This window comes from Cyprinodon tularosa, unplaced genomic scaffold (assembly GCF_016077235.1).
Source record: "Cyprinodon tularosa strain WSP-4 unplaced genomic scaffold, ASM1607723v1 ctg192, whole genome shotgun sequence".
Classification (NCBI taxonomy): domain Eukaryota; kingdom Metazoa; phylum Chordata; class Actinopteri; order Cyprinodontiformes; family Cyprinodontidae; genus Cyprinodon; species Cyprinodon tularosa.
Genome location: NW_024038688.1, coordinates 223,987 through 250,840, shown reverse-complemented (window position 1 = coordinate 250,840; position 26,854 = coordinate 223,987). Strand labels below are relative to the sequence as shown.

At 39.5% G+C, this 26,854-nt stretch overlaps 2 protein-coding genes across 2 annotated transcripts in view; one reads left to right on the top strand and one right to left on the bottom strand.

The window, feature by feature from the left end:
- Positions 1–143: 143 nt before the first annotated feature.
- lrrc75ba (leucine rich repeat containing 75Ba) lies at positions 144–26,147 on the bottom strand. The gene is made up of 4 exons (XM_038283335.1): positions 25,688–26,147; positions 15,537–15,665; positions 12,510–12,622; positions 144–3,951 (listed from the first exon to the last, which is right to left on the bottom strand). Exons 1-4 carry the CDS (start codon positions 25,958–25,960, stop codon positions 3,354–3,356), a joined length of 1,113 nt encoding a protein of 370 aa, XP_038139263.1. The 5' UTR covers positions 25,961–26,147; the 3' UTR covers positions 144–3,353.
- ggt1a (gamma-glutamyltransferase 1a) overlaps positions 2,810–26,854 on the top strand; it is a 59,674-nt gene continuing 35,629 nt past the window's right edge. The window contains exon 1 of the mRNA XM_038283334.1: positions 2,810–3,120. The gene's annotated coding sequence lies outside the window, so the exon portion shown is untranslated. The remainder of the gene's footprint in view (positions 3,121–26,854) is intronic.

Below are 26,854 nucleotides of genomic sequence, written 5' to 3'. Positions count from 1 at the left end.
ATGTCCTGGTTGATCTGCATAAATCAATCACCTGCTTGTTCCTGTATCTTGCTGCATGTTCATACTGTGACGCAGCCAGTAAAATAGCTACATAAAATCTGTTTAAAATACCAGGAAAAAAACAAAAACAAAAGACACCTCCAGAGAGCTCAGTTTGGTCAGCTTCTTTTATTGGCAGTCATTGGGTGGAAGGAGACATAAGGTACAAACACAGACCACACTGACACACGAAAACAAGCCGCAGCGCCTTCACAAAATATTCATAAACCTCCAATCTTTATGCATTAGAACCACAAACTTTAATGCATATTAGTGTGAATTTAGCTGATAGAGGAAAATAAAGCACTTAATTTGAAAAAGAAAAAAAAACAAGAAGGCAGTGACAAACTAAATCGATTCTTGTTTTTATTTAATTTAAAATGTAATTTCTTCCTCTCCTCCTTATGTGCGCTTTAAGTTTGTATTTTACAGCCTGTGTTTGTATGAACACCTACGACTATAAATAAATAAAAATTATACATCGATCTTAGAAAGTGTGACGTTTTTTTAAATTATCCTCTTAAGCCTCAAAGCAAACATGACAAAGGAGTTCTGGTTGGGCAACCAACCCATGTAACACTGCGTAGGATAGGAATCATCTAAAACAATCCCTTCCAACTGTTATATATGGTGGTGGCAGTATCATGATGTGGGGCAGATGTTAATCTTCAAGCAGCTGCAATCAAATGGTTCAGATTAATTCATACAGTAAAATTGCTAAAATCTGCTGGGGAAGCTGATATTTGTTGAAATTCTCCTTTCAATCGGACTGAGTTTGAGTGCTTCTAGAGACATTGATGTTTCTAGATCAGCTTTAACAAGGAGAGGTAAAACTGATCTTGATGAAATCAACATTGCCAGTATTGCATTTGTGTTTTTTTCCACAGGACCTCTTCAAAGGCCACTGTAAGGGAACCAGTTCTTTAAAATAGGCATCTTGTGTTGAGTTTTTATAGCTTAAATGCTTAAATTTTATGATTAAAATGCTTTAAACTTTTTGAATCCTGCGCCTAAGAATTAACCAAAGACAAAACTAAAACTAGTACTGGAACTTATTAAAACTACACTAAAACTAAGCTTTAATAACATATTAGTAACTACTAAAAACAAACTAAAAATAGTTGAATTAGCGAAAAAACTAAAATGAAAATGAAAAATGCAATATTATGCCTTCAGTACAGGGGCAACAACAGGGCCCTGGATCGGTTCTATAGGGGCAGTGGCCCCAATAGCCCCTGTTTAGAACCACCCATGCAAGAAAAATATGCATTAACTCTGTTACATTGGATTTTAATTGCTTAAATATTTTTAAATCCTGTTTTTTTCTTTTTATCTGACAGATAAAATCAAACAAATCCAACAAAGTTTGTGGTTGTAACAGGACTGGACTCGACTGGACTGGACCAGACTGGGTCGGCCCACCATGATTAGTTATATTCTATGGGGAAGAGGCCCAGCAAGACAGATGAGATTACAAACATTGAGAGGTTTCATAAATGAATATATAGTAAAAGAAATAAACATTAAAAACTAGGTAAAATGAGTCACTGATCATATCCTCTGAATTATTTAAAAGGAAATATTCAATCAAACAAATACTAAATTTTTGTTTAAATTTCGGCATTGTAAAAGACCAAAATGGAAAATGTAAGAAATTACTTATTCATGGAGAATATTTCTGAATATTTCTAAGGTATATAATTCATTTCAAAACATTTTGATTAGATTATAATTTGGTTAATTGATAAATTATTTTATATAATAGTTAACTTTAAATACATTTTAGATTACATTATGAAGGCCCTGGGCCCACCCACAAATGGGCGTTGGCCCCCCGGGCGTTGGGTAATGGCCAGTCCTGCCCTGGGTTGTAAAAACATGATAAAAGGCAAAAAACGACAATTTCAAACATTCAACTTAAATATCCTCTGCTTTGGATGACATTTACAGAGCGACCTGCTGGATTATTGCGTAAAACCATAAAACATTCCGTCATCTGTTGGATCCGATCATCAGGACCTGATCAGGCTCAGTTTTTATAGTTTTTCCTCATTAAATACAATTAAATACAGAAACAGACAAGAGACAAAACAACATTTAGACCGTTTACCGACACAAATACACAAAGAACACTTAGAGAACATTTGTTATACTTCAGGTGAGCTTATTTTCATATTGATCCCTCTAACAATCATCTGAATGAAGCTCCTGCAGGGAGGAACCAATGTGCACAGACTATATGGAGCCTTTGGAGAAAGAGTAACATCTAAACATCAGGGCCTTAAAGTGCTTCGCAGTGTTCTGGTCGGCCTTTGAGATGGTTTTATGCTACTGCGGAGAGACTAGAGTAGATAACAGTCAAGAAAGTGCCTAATAACACAGATCTACGGCAACACTAAGAGGTCAAAACCTGTGGAGGCAGACGGCAGTAGGAGGTCAGTTTGGCCCCTTTCTCTGACCCGTGTTGAAATACTGTGGCTATGACCCTAAAGAGCAGTGATGTCAGCTTTTATGTGGTTAGAAAAACACCCCTCTCTCCTACCTGTTGTCTTCTGAGACGCTTTGTCCTCTAAGGGGACAACAACAACAAAAAAACGTCAGGAAACAAAACATCTGTGTTGTTTGTGTCCTCATTTCCATCTGCAAATGGACATTCACCAGTGGACACTAGGAAAGAGGGGAGGGGGGGACGCAAAAAGTCGACCAAGCAGTTTTGCCAGCGCCACGTGACGGTCGCTGGCTGTAGAGTCTGTTGAACTTTTGTTGGGAGATTAACAGAGAACACAGAATGTGGAGTTAGGCCCTGCCTGACAGGCAGAGTCTCAGTCCTGGCAGAGACGCCACGAGGACCCACAGGTTTCCAAAATTCACTCCAGGTGGCCCCAGAATCCCCCAGGGATGCCGCTCCTTCGTCCGACCAACTGACTGACGTCTCCTGTGGATCGAGACATGAAGCGCTAGACGTGGATAAAGGGACAGAAAGAGACAGAGAGAGAAAAAGAGAAAACTGGTTCTTTGACTCTTCCAGACAACCTCCAATGAAACCGCATCTTTTCCCCCAAAGCACCATCCAGCAACACAGTAAGTCTGCCGTCAGGCCGCCGTCCGGTGTGGGTCCAACTCAGAGATGGTAAAGGTTAGCTTAGCAGCTGTGTTTGGGCGATTAGTTCACAATGTGGGCGCTGCTCCCCCTCGTTGCCTTTAAAGGGTGACTGGTCTCGTGGTGTGAGGGCAAGAGGGTGAAGGAGGTAACAGAGAGCTGCGGGACGTCGCTTCAACCACAGCTGGAATCTGGTAGGACAGGAAACGCTCCATCACCTCTCGCAGCAGTGGAGGGGGTACGGTTTAGAGAGCTGTTTGTCCCCCAAACCCCACGGCTCCAGCTCAAACCTGTCCCCCATATCTTCCTCGTCCTCATCGATCTCCTCCTCCTCCTCCTCGTAATGGCTGGGCTCCTCGATGGAGGTCTCCAGGTGGTAGGAGTAAGGCTGGCCCTCTGTGTACTCGTAGATGGTCGGCAGGCTGCTTTTCAGGCTGCAGCGGCGGCGCAGCGCCACCAGCAGCGGCTGAGGCATGGTGAAAATGTCCACGTTGTTCCCCAGGTCGATCCACGCCAGGCTGGAGAACATCTTAGGGTCCTTGAGCATTTCAGAGAGGTCTTTGATGATGGCCAAGGTGAGGCGGTTGCCGTTGAGAGCCAGGGTGCTGAGTTTGGGCAGCGAGGCGAGGAGAGGCAGCAGCAGACGCAGGTTGTCATCGGTCAGCTCGGTGAAGCTGATGTCCACGGCCACCAGGCTGTCTCCGTTGTTCTGGAGGTAGAAGGCCACTTGTCGGACATCGCGGCTGGACAGGGGGATCCCAGAAAGGTCCACGCTCTCACTAGACAGCTTCTTCTGTAGAGTCGTCTTCAGACTGCAGAGATATAAAGAAAATAATCCTTAAAATCTTTCAACTTATTAGGAACAGAAACTAAATGTCATTTGGTTTTTCAATTAATAAAGTTGACATCATAAAGCTCATAAATGCAACTTTTTCTAAAAAATGAAGCTCAGACTAAATAAATATTTACTTCTGGTTATGATGCCAACATTAACACGTTAAATTAGTAGGTAGTCATGTGACATGAAGCTCAGGCGTTGCCTAGCAGCTCCACGGTAGAGATACTAGGATACTAGAGTTTCTTATACGCAGACTAAAAAAACAAGATGCAAAATGGTAGAAAAAAACTATTGGCGAAACATTTGAGAGGTGGTGCTTATTAGGAGAATCAAAAAGGCTCAAACGCCACATGGAGGTTACCACCTTCTGGAATAGTAGTTTAGAAACTAGTTGCAGAATTCTGACTTTTTTCTCAGAATTCTGACTTTAATCTCAGAATTCTGACTGAACTCTGACAATAAAAAAAGTCAGAAATCTGAGAAAAAAAGTCAGAATTCTGAGATTAAAGTCAGAATTTTGAGAAAAAAGTCAGAATTCTGAGATTAAAGTCAGAATTTTGAGAAAAAAGTCAGAATTCTGACTATAATGTCAGAATTCTGACTTTTTTCTTAATAATCTGCCGGTTCAGACGGGTCGCATTTGAAACGATCAGATTCGTATCGGATTCAGGACCACATAGCCAAGTGGCCTGGGTCGCATTTGAAAAAATTTAGATCTGTGTTGTTCAGACTGTCATGAAAAGATCAGATAAAAAAAAAATAAAAAAATTTGGGTTACTTCAGGCTGCCGTAGCCTTAGTTTGGCCCAAAGAGCAAGTGTGATACTAATCTGTTGAGTTCTTCTGTCATTTTTAGATCTTTTTTTAAATAGGAGAATATTTTTCTCTAATAATTCATGTTTTCTTTTGTTGTTTAGTTTAATTTCAAAGCAGGAACATAAACGTCAAGCAACTTTTTCTCTAAAAACAGTCCAGTGCACAATCATTAAACCTGGCTAAAATGCGGTTTTAAAGACAGTTTTCATTATTGTTGCTCAAAATATAAAATAAAAAAATGCCCAACAAAATTTTGGATTGATTTACAATAGAATATTATTGATGTACATTGCAGGTAAAGTCATATTCATTATTCAGGTCTCCACCCGGTTGGGCCCACCAGGGAGGATCCAGAGTGTTGAATTTGAACTGCGGTTCTGCTGCATGTGTCAATGTAAATTAAAGCATCCTCGGCTGCCTGGTGACTTACGGTGTCGTCCTCAGCAGTACCTGTCTCCTCTGATGCTTTGATGTGTTTTTCTGGTCACGTTGAAAATAGCCACTCCCTCAGCAGCATTTTCTCTGCCGCATAAACAGGGAAAAAAAAGGGAAAAAGGAAGAAAACATGCCAGTAGAGCCGGTGTTTTCCAGGTTTTATCCTTTACACGGTGTCAGTGTGGTCCTTGTAGGTTTTCATGTGACAGCCATGTAAAAGCGTTACTCCTCAGGTGCTAATAGCTCAGATCACAGCTCTCAGACAGGTCAGTGTTTTTGTGAGGAAGATGATGCTGCCTGAGGTGATCTGTCCAGAATCATCCATCCTCGCACCAGAGAACAGGGGCGACACCATAGGCAGGTTACCGGTTTCTTTCATGTGTTGCAGGCATTTCATCATGTTATTTGGTCTCTTTAGCCCAAAGGGAGGCAGTAATGTCGCTGGGTTTTATTGACTATGCTGAAGGAGCATAAGATCGATGTCTGTGGAGATGCTGGTTATCAACCATCCCTGAGCTGAAGCTAAAACCACAGTCTGATAACAGATGAATGTTAAAATCTAATTTACATTCTAACCAGTTTAGTGTACGTGAACGCAGCGAGAGCCTCTGGAAGATCATCAGTCTTCATATATGCAAAACTACTGAAATACTGATGTTAAAATTGTTCCTTGGAGATGAACAAGTTTAACTTTATATTAAAACAAGTTCATTAATATCCAGTTTTATAAGAGTTGGGCAATTAAATTAATTTTCAATATAAACACAGTTTACAAAACACAATGTTCAAATCACAGAAGTACTTAAGTTTGGTCAAATTACATTTAACAGGGATAAGACTTTCTGACTCCAGGCCTTTAGGGGGCGCAATGTTGCAGCTAATGTCAAATCTATGCATGGGAGTAGAAGTGAGAACTGATCCACTAAACAGTCCTGAAATATTAATCAAACTTTGAAGATCATCAAACTACGGAAGAGGATTAGGGCCACTGAAAAAAAAAAAGTTATCTGATTTTTTAATTTTTTTTCAGTTTAGTATGGGAAAAAAGTCAGAATTCTGACTTTAATCGGAATTTAATCGGAAAGTCAGAATTCAGACAAAAAAGTCAGAATTCTGCGATTAAAGTCAGAATTCTGACTTTAATCACAGAATTCTAAGAAAAAAGTCAGAATTCTGAGATTTAAGTCAGAATTCTGACTTTTTTCCCATACTAAACTGAATTAAAATTTAAAAATCAGTTAACTTTTTTTTTTTTTTCAGTGGCCCTAATCCTCCTCCGTATCAAACAAAGAAACCCACGCGTGAAACTTCTACCTGCTTGTTGATATAAAGAGGGAAAAAAGGAAATATCTGATTTATTGTGATTGTTGTATTATTACAACAATAATAAACTAATTAGGCAATAAAATAATCATTAACAGTAATGTGAAGACTTTAACACACGCCATGAGCTAAAAGACTAACCCACTGAAATAAGTGTTAATGCTAAAATATAGGAAAAAATATACAAACATTTACATTCAAACAAGATAAAAAAAAAAACTGTTTTGTCCATGAACATGTTCTTTCCAAAGTCTGTATAAAATCTTCTTTAAGGCGCCTTTTGGAAAGAAAACAAGGGTGGTGTAATAATTTGCATCCCATTTATACAAATCTATCTCTCTCTGATTTTATAGAGACAGACGGTTTATGCTCTAATATTGGCCATCTGAGAATTTTGTGTTTTAGCTAACATTTGATAAAAATGTGTTAATAAAACTATCTTTTCTGCACTAAATGTCTAATTTAAATCATCCTGGGCCCGTTGTTTGGGGCCACACAATGTCATTCTAAGGGCTACATATGGCCCCCGGGCAGAACTTTGGACAGCCAAACTCTACACCGTCCCTATGTGTAGAGTTGGGCAAACATTCCTATAGTCACATCAGAAGGTCTAATGCTATATTCAGACCGCACGCAGCAGGAGCAGCAAAAACGCGCAAGCTGCTTCATTTTTGATGCTTGTACCAGTTTAGTTCTGATGCGTCGCTGAAGCATCTTTACTGATCTCGCTGCACAGTGGCAAAATTGGGTCTGATGCACATTGTGCGGAGCTACTCTAGCCTTTCTTTGCCTGTAACAATGGCAGCTATATTTGCTGTGATCAGCGGGTAAAAAGTAGTTTTTATATGTTTTTAAGTGAGAAAGTCCTCTGGAAAAATTTATCTGTGCAGTCAGTTCATCCAGATTATGATCCTGCCTTTAAATATTATTTAGCTGTCGGAGCCGCTCAGACCCACGAACACTTTGTGCTCAGTCATTGGGAATCCCGTTCAACAGCAGCCTCTGGCCCGGTCGCCTCTTTGCGGTTTTCTGCTACTGTTCGCAGGCACCAAAATAATAAAATCGAACATATTTTGCTGGCAGTTTTCCGACATTTGAAGTTAATTTAGGCATTAATAAACAGTTTAAGAGGAGTGATCATAGTGACCTGCATCAGCTTTGTCTGTCTCCCTGCCAGCTCCCAGATCAGCTTCTCTGATAGGTTGATGTGGCGCATCATGCAGCAAAAGTTTAATTTTTCCAACTCCAGCAGCTGCGTCTTCTGAAGCGCGTTTCTCACATCAGACGCTCAGGAGCTCATGACGCGCTGCTCCTGTTGCTCAAAAACCAGCTGCGGGACCTTTTGCTTTGATGCGCGTCAACCATTGACTTTGCATGTAAACCAGCTGCTCCTGCTGCCTCCGCTGCTTTTGGTCTGAACGTAGCATTAGACTGCACTGTATCAGACTTTTAAATGTTTTCCATGTTTTATTAACTGTTTTGCCAATTAATTCTGTAAGTTTTAAATCTGATGTTAAAAGTTCAAAACAAATCAGAGAAGGCAGACAGAAAAATATCTTAAATTTACACAATAACTTAGAGCAAAGCCTTGAAACATGTACTCAGTGATGCAACACACCTGGGTGGTTGGATCCATAGACATTTCTGCACATAGTTTAGTATTTCATGTCTTTAAAAAAAATGAATAGGTACAAATTAATATTGTTTGATTACAGTACAGTATTTTCTATATATTCGCTAGTATGTCATTCTGATAAAAATGTTTTAAGGTCCACATTTATGTGACAATTTTTACTATAATATTTTTTTAGATGTAAACACCAGAATGTCCCCACTGTGGGACAACAAAAGGATTTTCTATTCTATAAGCTGTATTTTTTTTTTGAAATAACAGAAGGTAATCCCATCTCTTTGTGCTGCATGTTTTGGGTGTGTCTCTGGTTCTCATACAGCTGGTTCTAATAATTAGTCTCTAATTAACACGCTTTTAGCTCAGGCTAGCTTCAGCCCCCCTCGTTTTACCAGGAAGGAAGATCTAGAACATGCAGAAAAGCTCATCTCTGGAGTCTGGAGAGCTCCAGAATTTCTCCACTGTGGGACAATAAATGGATTTTCTATTCTGTTCTATTTTTCACATGAAAATCTGATTAAAGATAACAGTGAAGGTTTATTACATTTTGTTTCATCGTATTCATGCCTCAGACACTTTCTGCCTGAGTCCAGGACTCTGTTACCTGCTCTACTACCTGTTCCTTCTTGTTTTATTGTCACTTTTTAGTGCTGCTCTCTTTGTGCATAGCAGCACCCAGTAGGGGAGGCTGTTTGAAATGTGCTTCCTGCAGAAATGTCTCTGTCAGGACTAATTTTCTTAAATGGAATCTAAAGCTATCAGTAAACTGTCAGCAGGGGTTGAATGTGGTCGAACCAACAGTCCAATTATTTTGTGGAGATTATGTTTATTCAGTGTTTGAGGGTTTTATGACTAAACTAAAGGCTTATTAGGGGGTAAAATGGAAAAAAAATGAATAACTGCAGCTCCACCCTGTGAATGCTCTCTCTGCACGGCGAAGACCGGCAAACAGCGCGGCCCTCTGCGGCGCCGCCGGATGGATCATCTCATCATTAACCAGCATTAACTCTGCTCACCCGTCGCTCCAAATAGACAGAATAAACATCAGAGACTCAGTAATCCCGTTAATCTGTGTAATTAGTTTGAGTTTGGATTACAGATTTTTTTTTTATGATTTATCAAATAGCGTGAGAATTAGCTCGATTAGAGCATCAACCTAAAACTGAGGCCAAGTTTTTCTGAATCATTTCTGCTGGGATTAGAGATGGCAGCCCTTTAAAAGCCTTGCTGTGCCTCACAAACGCATTAATACTGTCGTATTACAACCGCAGGCAATAATGGATTTTAACAGGACCTTAAGAGAGAGGATGTAGAGTTCTCTATTATTGTATTTCTAATAAATCAAAAAGCTATTCAGCTCCCCTGAGTAAAGAGTTTGTAGATCAGCTTTGCTGCTATTATAGCTGCTGTTCTTCTGCAGGAACTTCACATTTGGACCTGACCTAAACACAGTCTGAAACAATTTATTAATTCATTGGCTATTGAAATATAGTCAGAATAAAAAATCTTCTTTGACTATAAACGAGCGCTATAATGTGCCTCCTCACTTCAACAGGTTTAAATTCTGCAAAGAACCATGAATAAAACCACCATTTTTGATCCCATTAATTGAAAGAAAATATCTAACGATAAATTTAGGAGGCAAAATATTTGTTAGTTGCACCTCTGATCCAAACCTTCTTATTTTAGTTTAATCTCTTTGTTTAGGATCGTTGTCAAAATCAAAACCAGTCCCAAAACCTTTGCTGTAAACGGTTTTCTCTCATACCTCAATCTACTTTTGCATCAATTCTGACCGACCTTCTAGCTTCTTCGCCCACAGCATTATGCTGCCATCACCAATATATCACATGGGTGATATATGCCACAGCGCACAGTGCCAGCCCACTGCTCCCCGAGAGGATGGGTTAAATGCAGAGGGTTCATATTGTTGCTCTGTACTTGTGACAGGTAAAGAAAAAAGACAAAAAAAAAAAAAAACGTTTCACCAGGTGAACTATTAACATCTTCTTAGAATGAATTTCTGTGAGCTTTGCAGTTTTGCAGCCGTCCACTAGAGCAGGGGTCCCCAACCACCGGTCCGCGGACATCCTCTCTTTGTGAAGCGTGATTTTCTGCAGTTACAGCGACCAAAACAAAGCTACGGAGAAGACTGGACATCAGGAGCACACTTCATGTGTCATTGTCTCTGATTACGCCTAGATGGGACTGGCTTGTTGTTTGATTTTCATGCTGTTTGTATTTGATTTTATGCCAGTCGTATAATTTTTCCCCCAATCATCCCCCCCCCCCCCCCCCACTCCACCCACCCACCCACCCACCCACTTTTGTGCCTTTTAACACTCTTTTAAAGGCAGAAAAGATTAAGAATTTACATTTTACTGTTCTGCTTGTAAACATAAACACAGGATCAACTCCATAAGTTAGAACCTAAATAGCTCCCATCACGCTCTGCTGCATGGCAGAGCAGCACAGCCTGAAGGTCGGTATATGATGAGGGCATTACATAAGACGTCTGGAACATGGCAGAAAAAAACAAGGTTAGCACACTGGAAAAACGATCTAGAAATAAGTAAACATTTCTTAAATTTACAGTATCTACCCTTAATTTGAGCGGGTAAATGAGATAGTTTGCTAATGTTATGAGTATTTTTACTCTTAAAATAAGATAATTAGATAATATGCTCTTGAAATAAGACAATGCAATAGAGTTTTCATATTGTAACTGTAGATTGTCTTGTTCCGTTGGCAAAGTGTCTCACTTATCTCCTCAATTCAAGAAAAAAATGCACTTATTTTAAGAAAAAAATTACTAAATTTTTTTGCTGTGTGTTAGTTTTTACTTGTCATAATGTTTTAGAAGAACAACAAGCGGTTCAGTTCTGTTGTCGTTGGACCAAAGCATCTTCTCTAAAACTAATAAACTTTTTAACAGCTTGTTTTCCATTGTGCTTTAACACTAAAGCATGATGCCGTTTTTTCTAGATCCATACCACAAATCTTACGTCCACCTTGAGGTTTTTATCATATAACGGCCTCTATGACTGGAGCAGGAAAACAGGAAAAAGTATGAAGATTTCTGAGGCAGTGGATCTTTCTCTACTAATGAATGTAAAGCTCTGACTCAGGGAGGAGTTAGGGAAACACAGAACAGCAGACTGATCTGATCTCATCGTTTTAGCCCTGACAGACATTTGTTCCCTGATGCAGCAGCAGAACTCCACCCCATCCTCCCCTCCACTAGTTTTCTGGAGGATCTTGCTGTTAATGACTCATGTTTCTGCTGCTGACTCTTAACCTGTCAGCCTCTCTGCAGATTTATGCAGCTGTCAATATGACTAAGTGAGGAAAAAAAAGCTGTCAGCTAAACAATGGCTTCCATGTATGTCGAGTCTCAAAGACGCTGCGGGTGTCGGTTGAATCTTTGATCCTTTTTTTCTGGGGCTGAATTGAGCTTAATCAAGCCCAACAAAGCGGCGCTCAGAGTCCGACAGCTAACTCTATGATCCTGCTGATGTTCAAGCGACTCAGAATGAACCTGTCGGATATCACAAAACACGCACTGTCTTCATTTGTGTGATATGAATGCCCGATTTTAGCATCTAGACAGCTGGAAATGTTTTTGTTCATAAGCTGGAGGGATTCTTTAGGGCTGGTTATCTTTCTGCAGCAGTGTGTCGCAGTGAGCTTCTAGCAGACATTTTTGATTTATGCCCAATATTGAAGCTTATTGTTTTATTGTTATTCCACGCCACAATGCAAGAGGGACGATCAGGAACTAGCTGTGGGTCTAAATATGGCCGCGGTGGTGAGGAAATGGGGGCAAGTTTGTTACAATAGAGGGACATGAGGGCGAAAAAGAGCGGGGATCCAGGTGGAAAAAGGGTCCCAGCGTTCTCGCGCACCTCGCTCTTCTAGCTGGTCCATCTTCACCAGTCGTTTTCCGCAATGGCGGTCAGATAAACAAAAGAAGCCGGTAAGTTTACCAAACAGGAAATACGCATAGTGTAGAGCGGAGGTAGATTTGACCAATCAGAGGCTTCCTGTCTGCGCAAGGGGCAGGGATGTCTCTACGTTTACTGACACCTATGCATATGACCTAGTTTCGAAGTATAAATCAGCCTTTAGCCTTGTTTTCTGAGAGATAATCCTTCATTTATTTGCACATGCATTTGAATCCTTGATGAAAATATAAAAAAGTTGATTTGATACCACAGAAGGGCCAATGAGAAGAGATATGAGTGTCCTGGGAGGCCGGCCTGGTGCAGCTCTCTGTTGTGCAGAGCTGCAGATTGGTTACAGACTGGATGTCTGGACATGAGGGCTTACCAGGCCTGGGATTTCCGCCTGGACATGCTCTGCCTCAGCCACTTTGAGTGTGGGGTCAGGTGGTAGATCAGCTGTCTGCAGATCTTATCAGAAGACTTGATGGTGTCTGCATCCTGCAGGAGAGAACAGAATAAAATAAACATGAAGCAGAGGCTTTCAGTCAGAGCTTAAAAACAAACAAACAATCTTTGCAGCCTATTCTATGGTGGAAAATTTATCCTGGTTTCTATAACCCTGTCGCCACGCATCGTCTTTCTCATGATAAGGAAAACAGAGCTGGAGCTGATGCCTTGAGCGAATGCAGAGTAGGAACCCAATATGGCTGCCTTATTGGAGCAAGACAATCTAATCACATGTAGGGCACAAGGGGAAGGAAGCATGCAGAGGAGGAAGAATAAACAGCTAAAAGCTGGGGAAATTAGCTGTGGGGGAAAAACATGTGGGACACCTGCTGAAGATGATGGATAAACAGATGCCTCTTTTATTGAAGCTGAAAAGTTTAGAAAAACCAAATCTTTAATATCAGGATCATTAATTAGAAGATCAGTTTAAGATTTTCTCTGCAGTTTAAGTTCAATAATCCAAGTCAACTACCGTGCAGATATTTTTATATCGAAGGGAAACATATTCCAGGATATTACAACAGTTTTTGTGCTTTTTTGTACTTTATATTGTCTGTTGTATTGTTATCTTTAAAGGTATCTTGCTTTAACCGCACCCTTTGTACTTTATATAAGCTACTGGAAGCAGCATTACCCTGAAGGAATAATCCCAAGGGATAAAAAAAGTTGAGTCTAAGTTAATTATTCTGAAAATGAACTGTCAAAAAGTATGATGATTTAAACAAAATCAGCAGCAGAAAGAGTAAAGTAAAATATTTTGTTCATGCTTCACTTTTTAAGTCAAACCAAGTTTCTAGGAACTTTGAATTAATAATAAATGGCTCTTTGTGTCACAAGTGTGAATTTCTGCTGTCACCACATTATCCATGGTGGGGTGAAAGACAGCGACTGGATGCAAGCAGCTGGTTTCCTTAGATGAAAAAAGTTTAACCCATATGACTAAAGAGCCTTGAGATAACCTGTTATTAATTGTGCTATATAAATAAAATAAAATTAATTGAAACAGATAGTCTACAAACAGTTAGCTTGTTTGGCAGTGATGTCAAATAGGCCTGGGAGATTAAAGGCATATGAGAAAAAGGCTGCTTTGCAGCAAGAAGGTTCTGGGTTCAATTCCCTGCCCGGGGTCTTTCTGCATGGAGTTTGCATTTTCTCCCTGAGCATGCGTGGGTTCTCTCCGGGTACTCCAGCTTCTCCCAAAGTCAAAAAAATAAATGAATAAATAATAATAATAATAGAACTTTGTTGATCTCACATTGGAGAAATTCACTCTCTGCATTTAACCCATTCGCTAGGGAAGCAGTGGGCTGCAATTGTGCGGCGCCCAGGGAGCAGTGTGGGGTTAAGGATCTTTGCTCCGGGACCCAGAGTGGCAGTCTGTGGGAGTGAACACCCCGTGCATTAACCCTGTAAAATAATCCAGCTAAATAAGAGACTTCAGCTGTTACATATATCTACTGTGGGATCAATAAAGTCAATCAATCAATCAATCAATCAATCAATCAATCAATCAATCAATCAATCAATCAATCAATCAATCAATCAATCAATCAATCAATCAATCAATCAATCCAGAAAGAAACCAAGTTGCAGCTAAAGCAGTTTTCTAAGCAAAACTTCAGTGAAAAATCTTGATTAAGCTTTTTGGCCGATTTGCAGCACAGCTCTGATGTCACATCTAAGCCTTTCTTTCAATAAACATGATGTCTCTAATAAGGTCTGCTATGAATTTAATCTGATGTTTCATGAAAAATCAGTGCAGCAGCTCTGCTGGCCATGCTGCAGGATCTCTACCTGACTCTCTTAAATGGCCTGCAAATATTAAAATCATGCATTGCAACATCTTTATCTACTCAAACATCTGGTTAGTGTTTCTATTTTTGTCTAATTTATCAGAGAGCAATCTATTATTGGATGTTGGATGTGAGTGGAGAGAGATACTGTTTGATGGAGCAATTTCCTTTAGGACCAGTTTGAAAAAAAATTCTCAATTGCAAACAATTGATTGATAGATTGATATAATTCTCCTACTTAAATACAAGGACATCCTCAGTAAAACGGATAACTGAAAATTGATCATAAGTTACAGATCAACCAGCACCCTTTTTAAAGGCCAATACCAAACATTCGGTCATCAGTCTAACCGCTGCTGGATTTTTTTGGACAATATTAATTTTCCTTCCTTAATACGTGTTAAGAATGACAAAGTGATGTCACAAATGTCACACAAGTCCCAATTACAACAAAAATAAACTTTCCTTATAATAAACAGATGACGGGTGCAGCAGTGTATGAATCAGCGAATGCGTCCATGTATCGGACGATACAAGAACAAACACTAATATTTCTTTCTACACAGAACTGGTTCAATGGATCTAAAAACATCAGAGTTTTACAGAAAACCTCCACAGATCCCCTTCTCTGTGTGCTCTGACCTTGTAGCACATTAGAGGAGAAGATCAAATCCTTTCCAGCAGCTAAAACCGGATTATATGAATTCAGCACCTGGTTAAACAAACACTCTATTTTTGGGTGTGAAAAATGCATCAAAGAAATCAATCTGAGGCGCTCAGCGGGAAGCTGCTCCTGCTTCCAGAACCTTAGAAGAAATCCAACATATGTCTGCAGAAAAAAACGGCTTCAGATGGGATTGTTTGGAGAACAGATCGTGTCGGTCTTCAGAGAAATATTCAATGATTCATTCCGTAAAAATTCAAAAAATATCCACTGGACTTGGTTTTCAAGATTTGAAGACGTTTCGCCACCTCTCCAGGAAGCTTTCTCAATTCAAATGTCTGGATTTGAATTTTTACGGAATGACTATGACCTGGATGACGGAGAACCTTCATCAGCATTCAATGATTCATTTCTGGGACTACGCCACAGACCACAGGGGCCAACTGACCTTCTTAGGACACTGCATCTCTCGCGCCAAGCTGAGCAGCAGTTCGTGGGAGATGGGGTCCACCAGGTTGAGGAAGGCAGCATTTTTGTACAAGATGTCGTTCATGGAGGTGCCCTCCAAACCAAGGTCCTAGAAAAGACGAGAGGATGAGAAACACAAGAACAACAGAAACGGGACAAAAGCGGGTCGTGACTAATGAGTGGTGAACTTGGCCCCGGGCCACCAATGGCAGCAGCAGGGATGGAAATAAGTGCCTTCTGGATCGGGGGCGTTGGGACTCCAAATGGAGAGATAAAAGGAGTGTTTTCCTTTAAATATTCATCAACAGAGACAAGACTTTCTCATCTAGTGGCAGGGAGGGGGGGGGGGGGGGGGGGGGAACTGGCAGTCACTAGAAATGCTCTCTAAATACAGCTTTGCTCAAAAGTTTACATTTACTCAGCATTTGCATGAATCTCAAAGTTTTATAGGTTAAATTTTTAGGTTTTATGATGGATTATTTTTTTAAACAGAATCCCTATTAAAAATAAAATCCTATTTTTACTGTTTGAAATCATTTTTAAATTCTAGTCTCATGTCTAAATTCACCCCTAGAACCTTTGGATGAATGTTTCTTAGAAAGGTGCAGGAAGGTTTCAGCCTGCATCTGATCTCCTCTTTATTGAAAGGCTTTAACTGCTTCATCTTTGCCTCCTAGAATCCAACATTTTCTTCCTGGGTTCCCCCTGGGCTGAAACAATTCATCGGATTAATCCCGATTAATCGATTATTGCAATAATCGTCAACTAAGTAATCGTCAGCTGGACTATAGAGACTTTAAAATATGCTTTTAGGTGACATAGCAACCCACTTAGAGCAGGAATTATACAAAAATTGTATAAAAATATATAAACATTTTGCATTTAAGTAAAAAAAAAAAATTGTTTTTGTTTGTCAATATGCTCTATCCAGACCTCCTTAAAAAGAAAAAGTTTTAGTTTCACCTGGTTTAATTCTGTAAAAAGTCACTTTTGGGAAACTCTGGCGATCCGATTAATAATTAATTAATTTAAAAGATAATTGAAGGAACAATCATTAGTAGCAGCCGTAATTTCAACCATCTGAACCCAGACCTTCATAGCAGGAGGACACCATATGTTCTATAGGAGACTCAATAACAGAAACATGTTTACATGAACATAAACAACCAGAACAACATTCTTTGTGTAAATATCTGATGGAGGTTCATCCTGGGCCCCCAGAACCATCAGAACCAACACACCGCCATGGTTGTTTGTTTGTTTTTCTCATGGGCTCAAACCTTCACTCAACGGCGCATCTCTGAGTGCTTTTATTAGGGCAAAAAAACGTGCATCATCTGATTTTGAGCTCATATAAACAGAGCGGTCAGATCACCTTTTTTATTCTAATCCAAACACATTTGATCAATGAAATTTGCAAATGTAAACTAAAGCTACTGTTAAACATCAGCAGGGACTGCCAGGCACGGTGGTGGTAGAACCATGCTCAGGGTCACCTGCCCCCTGCGAGGTGCATATGAAATTAGACGATTAATAACCTTTAACTCAGACAAGCGGCTGAACTGTAAGAAACTGAACATGTTTGGGTTTTCAAAAAAAACAAAACAAAAAAAACACCCAAAGTAGATTTGAAGGGAAAAGTAGCTAAATCTAAAACATACGATTAAGAACTAGATCTGTGCCAGAAAACAAAACAGTTAAAAGAATATTATCTTTTTGAAGTTATTATTAAAAGGTGTTGAAGTATTATGCTAGAATCAAAAGAAGAAGCCAGATGGTGGCTACATCAGCAGGCGGAGAAGGTCCAAAGTAGAGATCAATGGATCCAGATTTATTCAAGGCCGATACAGATACCGATTATTTTGACATCAGTTTAACTCAGGGGTGGGAAATTCCAGTTAATAACAGCCAACATGCTGCAACGTTTAGATTTGTGCTCGGTCCAAAACACCCGAATCATGGTATTAGACGATTAGGAGAATAAAACTGTGAACAATATCAGCTGGCCGATGTATTGGTTAAAAGCATTGATTTCCATCAGTCTGGAAGAATATTAATCAGTGAAATGGATCTTATCTACCTCTGCAAAGGTCTGAACATCAGCCACTGTCAACACTCTAAAGATTGCATTTATATTTGATAGGAATGCCTAATGTGCAGTTAAACATTTTTTATTGTTGCAGTGATTGTTTCATGTTTTAATGAGACTAAAATATAAAAGGTAGCTTGTGATCTTACAATAATAATTGTATGGATAATGGATCATTTCAAAAATTAGGATTTTTAAATATTGGTACCGATCGGCCAGAAACCTGCAATTAGAGCCTGATTCCATAATGTTGGACCCTTTGGAAATAGAAATTAATGTGGAAAAAAATCCACAATAAGTTCACCATGTTCTCATAGTTCCCTTTTGAAACTTTTATATTTCTATTTTTCTACATTAGTTCCTTTTTGGGGGAAATAAGAGTTCAAATAAAGAGTTCAAAGCCATAAATGAAAACGATAACAATGCCGACAATGTGTGGATGAAGCTTTAGTGCAGCGGCACCTCCCAGCATGCAACAGCACATAAGGATGTTTGCACAGAGAGGATGACTCTGTCTTTGTAAATTCTTGTTCTCCACCGTGATCCATCATCCATGACTTTATCAAACGAGGAGCAAAATGAAGGAGCTCCTTGAACCGTCCAAACACACCATCTATTAATCAAACATCTACAGCGTTCTTCAGCAAAAGCAAACAAAAACAAACTGAAGAGAAGACGTGTCAGAAGGCCGCTCCTCTGAGGCGGCGGCAGCTTTAAGATCAGCCCTCATCAACATGTCCACGCTGCAGGGACCTGATGATCAAATGAAAGACTTTTGCAGAGCTGAGCCGTTCAGAAGCTCCGTAAAGCACATACACATTTGCACAAAAGCATCTGCATGGATTTTCTGCCCAACACGTTCGGATCCTGACAGACAGTCTGAGTGGGCGGCCGGCTCCCCCTGCTTAACAAGGCCAACGGTAAATACAGACAGAATCTGGAGCAGAGAGGAAGCTGCTGCGTGTCTGAAGAGACAGCAATAAAAATATCTCTTCAATACGATCTACTGTCATTTCTAAAGCGTGACATGAGAGAGCAAATCCTTCTTGCATCTGCAGGACTCAGATCAGATCTAACAGCGAACGCACGGATTAATCCGCTGTCATGGAGCACGAAACAGGACAGCGGAAAGAAGAAAAACTAAGAGGGAAGAAACAGATTATGAGGAGAAAACCAGCCTGCATGTGCTTCCCCACATGTTGCATGAAGCAAAGCCAGTTTGTCTCCATGTCTTAATTAAGGAGGAGCCATTTTACCACAGTTTGAAGACTTTAAAGTTATTAGAGCAGAGGATAGGTGAGAAAAAATTAATCTGTAATAAGATCTGCCAGTGATTCTGGATGCTGCCGACCCTACCTGACCAGATGTTAATTATTAATACACCTTCAGCTGATTTACATCAGTGTTGCACCAAATGCCATTTTTTTGGCCCCGATACCGATAACCGATAGCCTGGTGAATCCATCCTGATCTCGCAAGCTTTCAAGGTTTCACTCGCTAATCAGTCTGGAGACTCTCTGTTAAAGAAAATTTGGAGCCGTTCACCAAACGAACGTCCAATCAGCGTTGGCTTTGAGGCGGGTTGAGGTGTAACGCAACGAGAAGCGCGACAGTTCAGTCTAAAGAACATGGCGGCTTCAGCCGATGAAACTAGTGTTAGCGTGGCTATCGAGCAAGTTTTATCGGAGTATTTCTTCACTGAAAGAAGAGCAAAACACTGCTTTGGAGGCTTTTCTCAGAGGAAAAGATGTTTGAGGAAATTGATTGGTTTGTTTATATATGAAACTTCTTGGATGTAAAATAATTGCCATCATGGCTTTGTCAAGCTGCTGCCTACCTTTGTGAAGCAGGAAAAAGAGTAAAACAAGGTGAATCCAGTAGAACTTTTTATTGCCTACCTGGAATGGGTGACAATAGTTGAAGAAACATTTGGCTGTCAAAATGGTATCGGTGCCCTATTTGTCGGTTCTCGCCGATACCAATACCACCATTATAGTGCTGGACCAGGGCCCTGATCGATACTGGTATCAGAGTTGGTTTAACACTAGTTTACATACAGGGAAGGTTCTTAAATACTTCTTTTTTTATTTCTACACTCCAAAAAATATATTTAAAAATAAGTAAAAATATCTTCAAATAATCATATTCGTCCTTAATATCAGCAGGTAAATAAGATGATCAGCCAATTAGATGTTTTTTCCTGTTAAAATAAGATAAATAGATGGACTTGAAAAAAGATTTTGACATTTTTAAAAATGTAAATCATCTTATCCCTCTGGAAAATTGTCTTCCTTACCTGCTCAAATAAAATGAAAACACTGTACACTTATATCAAGATAATTTTACTTGTTTATATTCATTGTCCTTTGCATTCAAATCCTTCTAAATTGAAACCCTAGAATAAAAAAGAGTGAAAATAGACTTTTAAAAGCATCAAACAGACTAAGGAACACAGCAGGAGATGTCTGGGAAAAAAATAGTTCAACCCATCATCAGATACCAATGAAAAAATAAAAATACCAGTCAAATACTTTCAGGAAGTAGTTCCACTACATATTTAGGTTACAAATTTATTAAAAGGGGAAGTAGAAGTTCAGAGTACTGATCATTATGTTTGTCATTATTTCAGATCATTTCAGATCCATCTTTATGGGTATAAATTACAAATCATATTATATTTTATGCCAAATAATAATAAATTAAGCTTTTGGTCCCCTTTAGATGTTTTTTTCATGCTTTTTTATTCTCGCTTTTTACCTCAAGCACTTTGAGATACTTTGATGGGAAGTGCAGTATAAATTAAATGTATTATTATTATTAAATTGTAATATAACTGCTAATTATTACTTAAAAACATACAAAGACATCCACCAGCAGAGGTCCATGATAGCTTTGGAGGAGCTGCAGTGAGCTGATTAAAGCTTGATTTATGCTTGACGTGTCCATGCAGACAGAGTTTCCCCATAATTACATGTTTTCCTAGGTTTTGTGTGTGGAAATCCTGTCAGCACGGAGCACCTAGGAAAATTTGTAAGTACGCTGACGGATCCGCGTGGAAAACATGGCGAGGGAGCCGCAGCTCCTGCTGGAGCAGGTTCACAAATATATATATTGTTATTTTTTTCTTTTTTTTTTTTCTTTAACAGTGTCCTGTCTGGCAATGTGGCAATAAGAATAATTGTCTTGATGCCAAAAAGAGCCCAACAGATTTTACTTTCACAAGTGGAGCAGTATGGCAATTGCCATATTGCTCCACTTGTTTCATGCATATAAATTGCCTTATTATAATTATGCAGGGAGTTTTACAGTTTATATGGACACTGCAATGGAAATAGTAAATAATAAAGGTTCGCAAATATAAACATCTAGACATAGACAGCTTTTATTGTCATTTTGTATGCACAGTGTTTTTGTTTTTACATATTTCATGACAATTCCATTTATAATTCCACATGTATATGTATATATATATATACATATACATATATATATATATATATATATACATATACATGTGTATATATATATATATATATATATATATATATATATATATATATATATATATATATATATATATATATATATATATATATATATATATATATATATATATATATATATATATATATATATATATATACACATGTATATGTATATATATATATATATATATATGTATATGTATATATATATATATACATATACATGTATATATATATATATATATATATATATATATATATATATATATATATATATATATATATATATATATATATATATATATATATATATATGTATATGTATATATATATATACATATACATATATATATATATATATATATACATATACATGTGTATATATATATATATATATATATATATATATATATATATATATATATATATATATATATATATATATATATATATATATCAACACATTGTGGAAAAACTCCAGGAAAGAAACTACCTTTGCTCTCGGATGGCATGAAGAGGCTTTGATAAAGTTATAAACAGATGGGAAGAACGACACCTAAAAAAAAATAGGTCAATGGTGACAAAAACCCTGCAAAAGTCTTAACATCAAGACAGAAGAGATCAACACCAGACCCTCATTCATTAAAGGAGTTATTTCCAGCCAGATGGGGACAACTGACGCAATTATTTCCATAATTCCCGGGAGGTGCTAACCGCTTTAGCTGCAGTAAGCTACTTCCTTGTTTACCCCTCTGGTCACATGTGGATTATCTTGAGCTTGGCTAGCAGCCAGCCATAGTGGTTTAGGGCATTATGCTTGGAAACCGGAGGTTCTGAGTTCAAGCCCCATTCCTACAGACTGCCTTGTGCTCCCCGAAGGAAGACCCTTAACCCCACACTGCTCCCCGGGCCCGGCACAATGGCAGCCCTCTGCTCCCCAAGGGGATGGGTTAAGTGCAGAGAGTGAATATCATTGCTCTGTACTTGTGACAGTCGAATGACAATAAAAAAAAGTTGAAAAAGAAATACAGAAAGACCTTTATTTAGTAACAAACTAAGCAAAGACAAAAAAAACTATAACAAATAGAAGCATTGTAATGAACCAGAGTGCATATATATTTAAAATAAATTCAAATAACGTGAGCATGCACCTTTAAAGAATTTATGGGAAGCTTTAAAAATCCCTTATTATCCGTCCGCTTTGACTGAACTACAGATGTTCTACAAAATAAAATGATAAAAAAAAAAAAGAGTCTGCTTCTACTCATTTCAGATTTGTGTTTGTAAAAATAAAAAAATGCTGATGCATCAATATATCAAAAAGTATAAGGGGGGGTGTTTACATACAGACAAACAGACGTTAAAAGAAAGGCCAAACTGTCAGAAACATAGAAAACAAACATAGATCCGCAGCGCTACCGAGACACAGAGAGATCTGAGTTATTTTTTTATTCCTGTGACCTTCTTTATTGGTCTACGAGTAAATATAACCTTTAAAAGAGAACGTATTTCTCTGCTGAGGTAAACAGAGCTGCAGGGCTTCGGTTGTTCCAGCGAACGGAGAGAGAGAGACAGAGATCGTCATTAAATGTGGGGAAACGATAAAGGGGACATGCAGCTGTAATGGAAGCATTAGAACAGCCCAGGGAGAGATAAGAGTCTGCCCATAGAGGAGGAAACAAAGGCATGGATGCACCGGGGGCCGGCCCTTCATCCAGCGAGACAAAATAAAATTAGAGCAAATTTAACGAAGCACAGTTTGCAGTTTGACCGACTATCCTTTTAAATCTCATGTCAACACGCGGCGCACAGGGCCGTGGTGAGTCGCATGGAGCAGTGTGTCACAGGTACGCCGCTCCGAGTGGCCTAGTTTCTGGTCAAACAAAAGCTCTGGGGGGAAACAGAGTGAGGGGCAAACGGGCGCACGAACAGGGGATGAGCCCAGATAGGGTCAAAGGTCAAAGAAAAAACTGAGATAGAAGCTCAGCCTCAAGGACGACATGTTTTAATCAGTGGATGCAGAAAAAACAACAAGTTTTATGGTATTTATTCACACATTTTAACTAAGAGTTAAAATGTGTGAATAAATACCATAAGTGGCGTTGGATGTAGGAGTTTGCCCTGAACTCGAAGAATTGACGGTTCAAGCCCCGACTCCGACTTTCAGTGTCGTTGTGTCCTTGGGCAAGACACTTCACCTGCATTGTCTACTGATGGTGGTCAGAGGGCCCGGTGGCGCCAGTGTATGGCAGCCCCGCTTCTGTCAGTGAGCCCCAGGGCAGCTGTGGCTACAATGTAGCTTGCCACCATCAGTGTGTGCGTGAATGGGTGAATGAATGTACTGTAAAACGCTTTGGTCAAGTCTCCTGACTTGAATAAAGGCGCTATATAAGTACATGCCATTTACCATTTAAGAGGTTTGGCATGGGGGAGTGTTGGCCTAGTGGGTTAGAGATTGTGCTCCGAGTTCCTGAGCAAGACCGTTAACCCCACACTGCTCCCCGAGCGCCGCACAATGGCAGCCCTCTGCTCCCCAAGGGGATGGGTTAAATGCAGTTAATTTCTCCAATGTGGGATCAATAAAGCTAAAGGTCAAAAAACAAAAATACGTAATTTATCAATGCAGATCATGACATGGGAGCTGGCTCGGAGCTCGTCTGCCTGGTTATGTGTTTCCTGGACGGGGTCGCCTTTTACAGCTGCCTTTTGTATCTCTGCTTCTGTCTCCTTGAACTCCAGTCAGCCTCAGCAGATGGCCGCTCACACTGAGCCTGGTTCTGCTGGAGGTTTCTTCCTGTTAAAAAGGAGTTTTTCTCTCCACTGTCGCTACAAGCATGCTTAGTGTGAAGGATTGCCTTTGAATCAATGAGTCGATGCATTCAACTTAGATAGAAAACTTTGAATAAATCTGACTGAATGATCTGGTGAACTGGAAAGTTCTTTGAGATGACATGTGTTGTGCATTGGCACTATAGAAATAAACTGAATTAAATTGAATGACACTATCAATGTTTGTGTTCATGAAAAGGTTTCTCAGCCAACTGAAAAACAGAGGAGGTACTCTGCAAAAAATATACAAATTTTAAGAGAAACGGGCATACTTATATTCTCTTTTTGGGGATGTAGCTGTGGTGCAGTGGGTAGCACTGCTGCCTTGCAGCAAGAAGGTTCTTGGTTTGATTCTCGGCCCGGGCTCTTTCTACATGGAGTTTGCATGTTCTCCCTGTGAATGTGTGGGTTCTCTCCGGGTACTCCGGTGTTCTATCAGATGATCATAGCCAATACGTATGCGCAGGATTTGTGTTTATCCCTTTAGTTTTGTATGAAAAATAGTAAACTGCAAAAAACGATAAGAAAAATAAGTCAAAATTAAGGGTAATTACACTTAATTTTAGTAGGTGCCAATGGAATGATAATTTTTACTCTTAAAGTAAGATAATTAGATAATATGCACATGAAATAAGACAATTTAATTGTTTAATCTTATTTTAAATGTAAATTGGCTTCTTCAAATGGTGTCTAACCTCCTCAATTCAAGAACAGATGCACTTACTTTAAGAAATAATGACTCATTTAGATTAAAATTTTTCACAGTGTAAATAAATAGTTTGTTTGTACATGGCTAAAGGGATACACGCTGGATGAGGCAGTTTAAAGTGTATTTTCTGTACAAAAATAAAGGGATAATTTAAAGGGGTATTGACTATAGATATGCTCATCTGACAGAACACCAGCTTCCTCCCACAGTCCAGAAACATGACTGTTAGGTTAATTGGCTTCTCTAAATTCTTGTGAGAGTGTGTAAATGATTGTTTGTCCTGTTTGTCTCCGTGTTATCCTGCAATGGACTGGCGACCTGTCCACGATGGACCCCGCCTCTTACCCATTGACAGCTGGATATAGGCACCAGCAGCCCTCATGACCCCGATTGGGATAAAGCGTAATGGAAAATGGATGGATGGAATGTTTGCACCATTCAGACATGTCTGCACACTCATTTTTTGCATTTCTGCACACATGCATTGCTCTGCTGTCTCTAATAAGTGGTTTTAGACCATAAGAACGGCACAAAGGAACATGACCATTGTATTGTAACTTTTTAAGGTGACATTGATTGTTGTTATGATTGTTTAGGAAAGAAGAGAACAATATCTGCTGAGTCAATGAGATTATAATGAACTAATTAATGCATCTGTATTTCAAGATATATTAAAATTTATTTTCCATCATGAAAACCTGCTACTCCAGATCATACACTGCAAAAAAATGAAATATGTCTTTATTTTTTTAAAATAAGTGCATATATTCCTGTTTCAAGCTGGCGGGTAACACTATTTGCCAATGAGATGAGAAGATTTAAGTTGGAATTAATAAAAAACAACAACAAATGGGTGATTTTATCTGAAGTTGTAATTAGATCTAATTATGTTAATTTATTGGCACAAAAAAAGAGATAAAATTAAGGGCAAATACACTTATTCCACTAATTTGTGCAGCGTAATCATCCATGTGTTTAATCCTGATGGTGCATCATTTGTTGCCCCCCCCCCTCCTCACCTTCCTCAGTAATCTCAGCACGTCGGTCGCCTGCTCGATCCTGCGCTCCCGGAGCAGTTTCTGGATCTCCTTGATCCAGGCCACCCTCCTCATGTAGGGGCTGTGGTTGGCCCTCCGCAGCATCCCGGGCAGCTTGTCTGATTTCAGCATCAGAGCAAACAGAAAGTCCCCCCCGGACCGGCCGCCCTCCCCGGCGCCGTCCTGCAGCCTGCGCCGCTTTTTGGAGAAATTCTCCTGATCCAAGCTGCTCTGTCTGCTCAGCCTGGAGCCCATGGCGCGTCTGGCGGTGCTACCAGGAGGACGAATCGAACCCGTTTATCCGGAAAAAGCAAACAGTTGCTGGTGCATCCGGTCCCGGTTTAGATGTCTTGGCTACGTGCGGCGCGTGCGGTGCCTGTGATGATGAGGAGCTCCGTCTGCTTCATCCTCCGCTGCTGTTTGGGTTTGTGTAACGAGGAGCTGCTGACCAATCAGAGGCGTCTGTCTGCTCAGCATCTCTGCTCCCAGCAGAGCATCCTCTCCATGCTGCGCAGCATGCTGCGCTCATTTAACCAGGCAGGAAGATCAGCTCCACTTTCTGCAAACAAAGGTCCTGAAGGGCCTCTAAAAAGTTTTTAAAGGGTTGGGGCCCCACTGATCATATCTACGGGGATGGTTAGGGCCACTGCAAAAAAAAAGTTCACTGATTTTTAAATATTATTTCAGTTTAACATGGGAAAAAAAGTCCGAATCCTGACTGAATTCTGACAGATAACAAACATGTTAGCATCAAGCCGTAGCCTTGTCTAGAGCAGGGGTCACCAACCATGTCAAGGCTGAGGGCTACTTCATGGCTATCGAATCATAGGAAGGGCTACCAATACTGACCTATGAACAAGAGGGGTCAGCGTTCACCTAAACTTCATCCAAATTAAACACATTTTTATTGTTAACTTTTAATTACTAATTTTCCTTTCAACATTATAATTTTAAAATCTCTATAAATGCTAAAATGCCCTATATGATTACTATGATGAAATGCTCTATAAATGATTAAAAAGAAGAGTCACAGAATAAAATAAAATGTCAAAGTTAGTCCACTGCTGAGTTGCTGTTATCAGAAGGCGTTGAGGGCACCCCATGTGGTCCTTGAGGGCCCCTTGGTGCCCGCAGGCACCACGTTGGCGA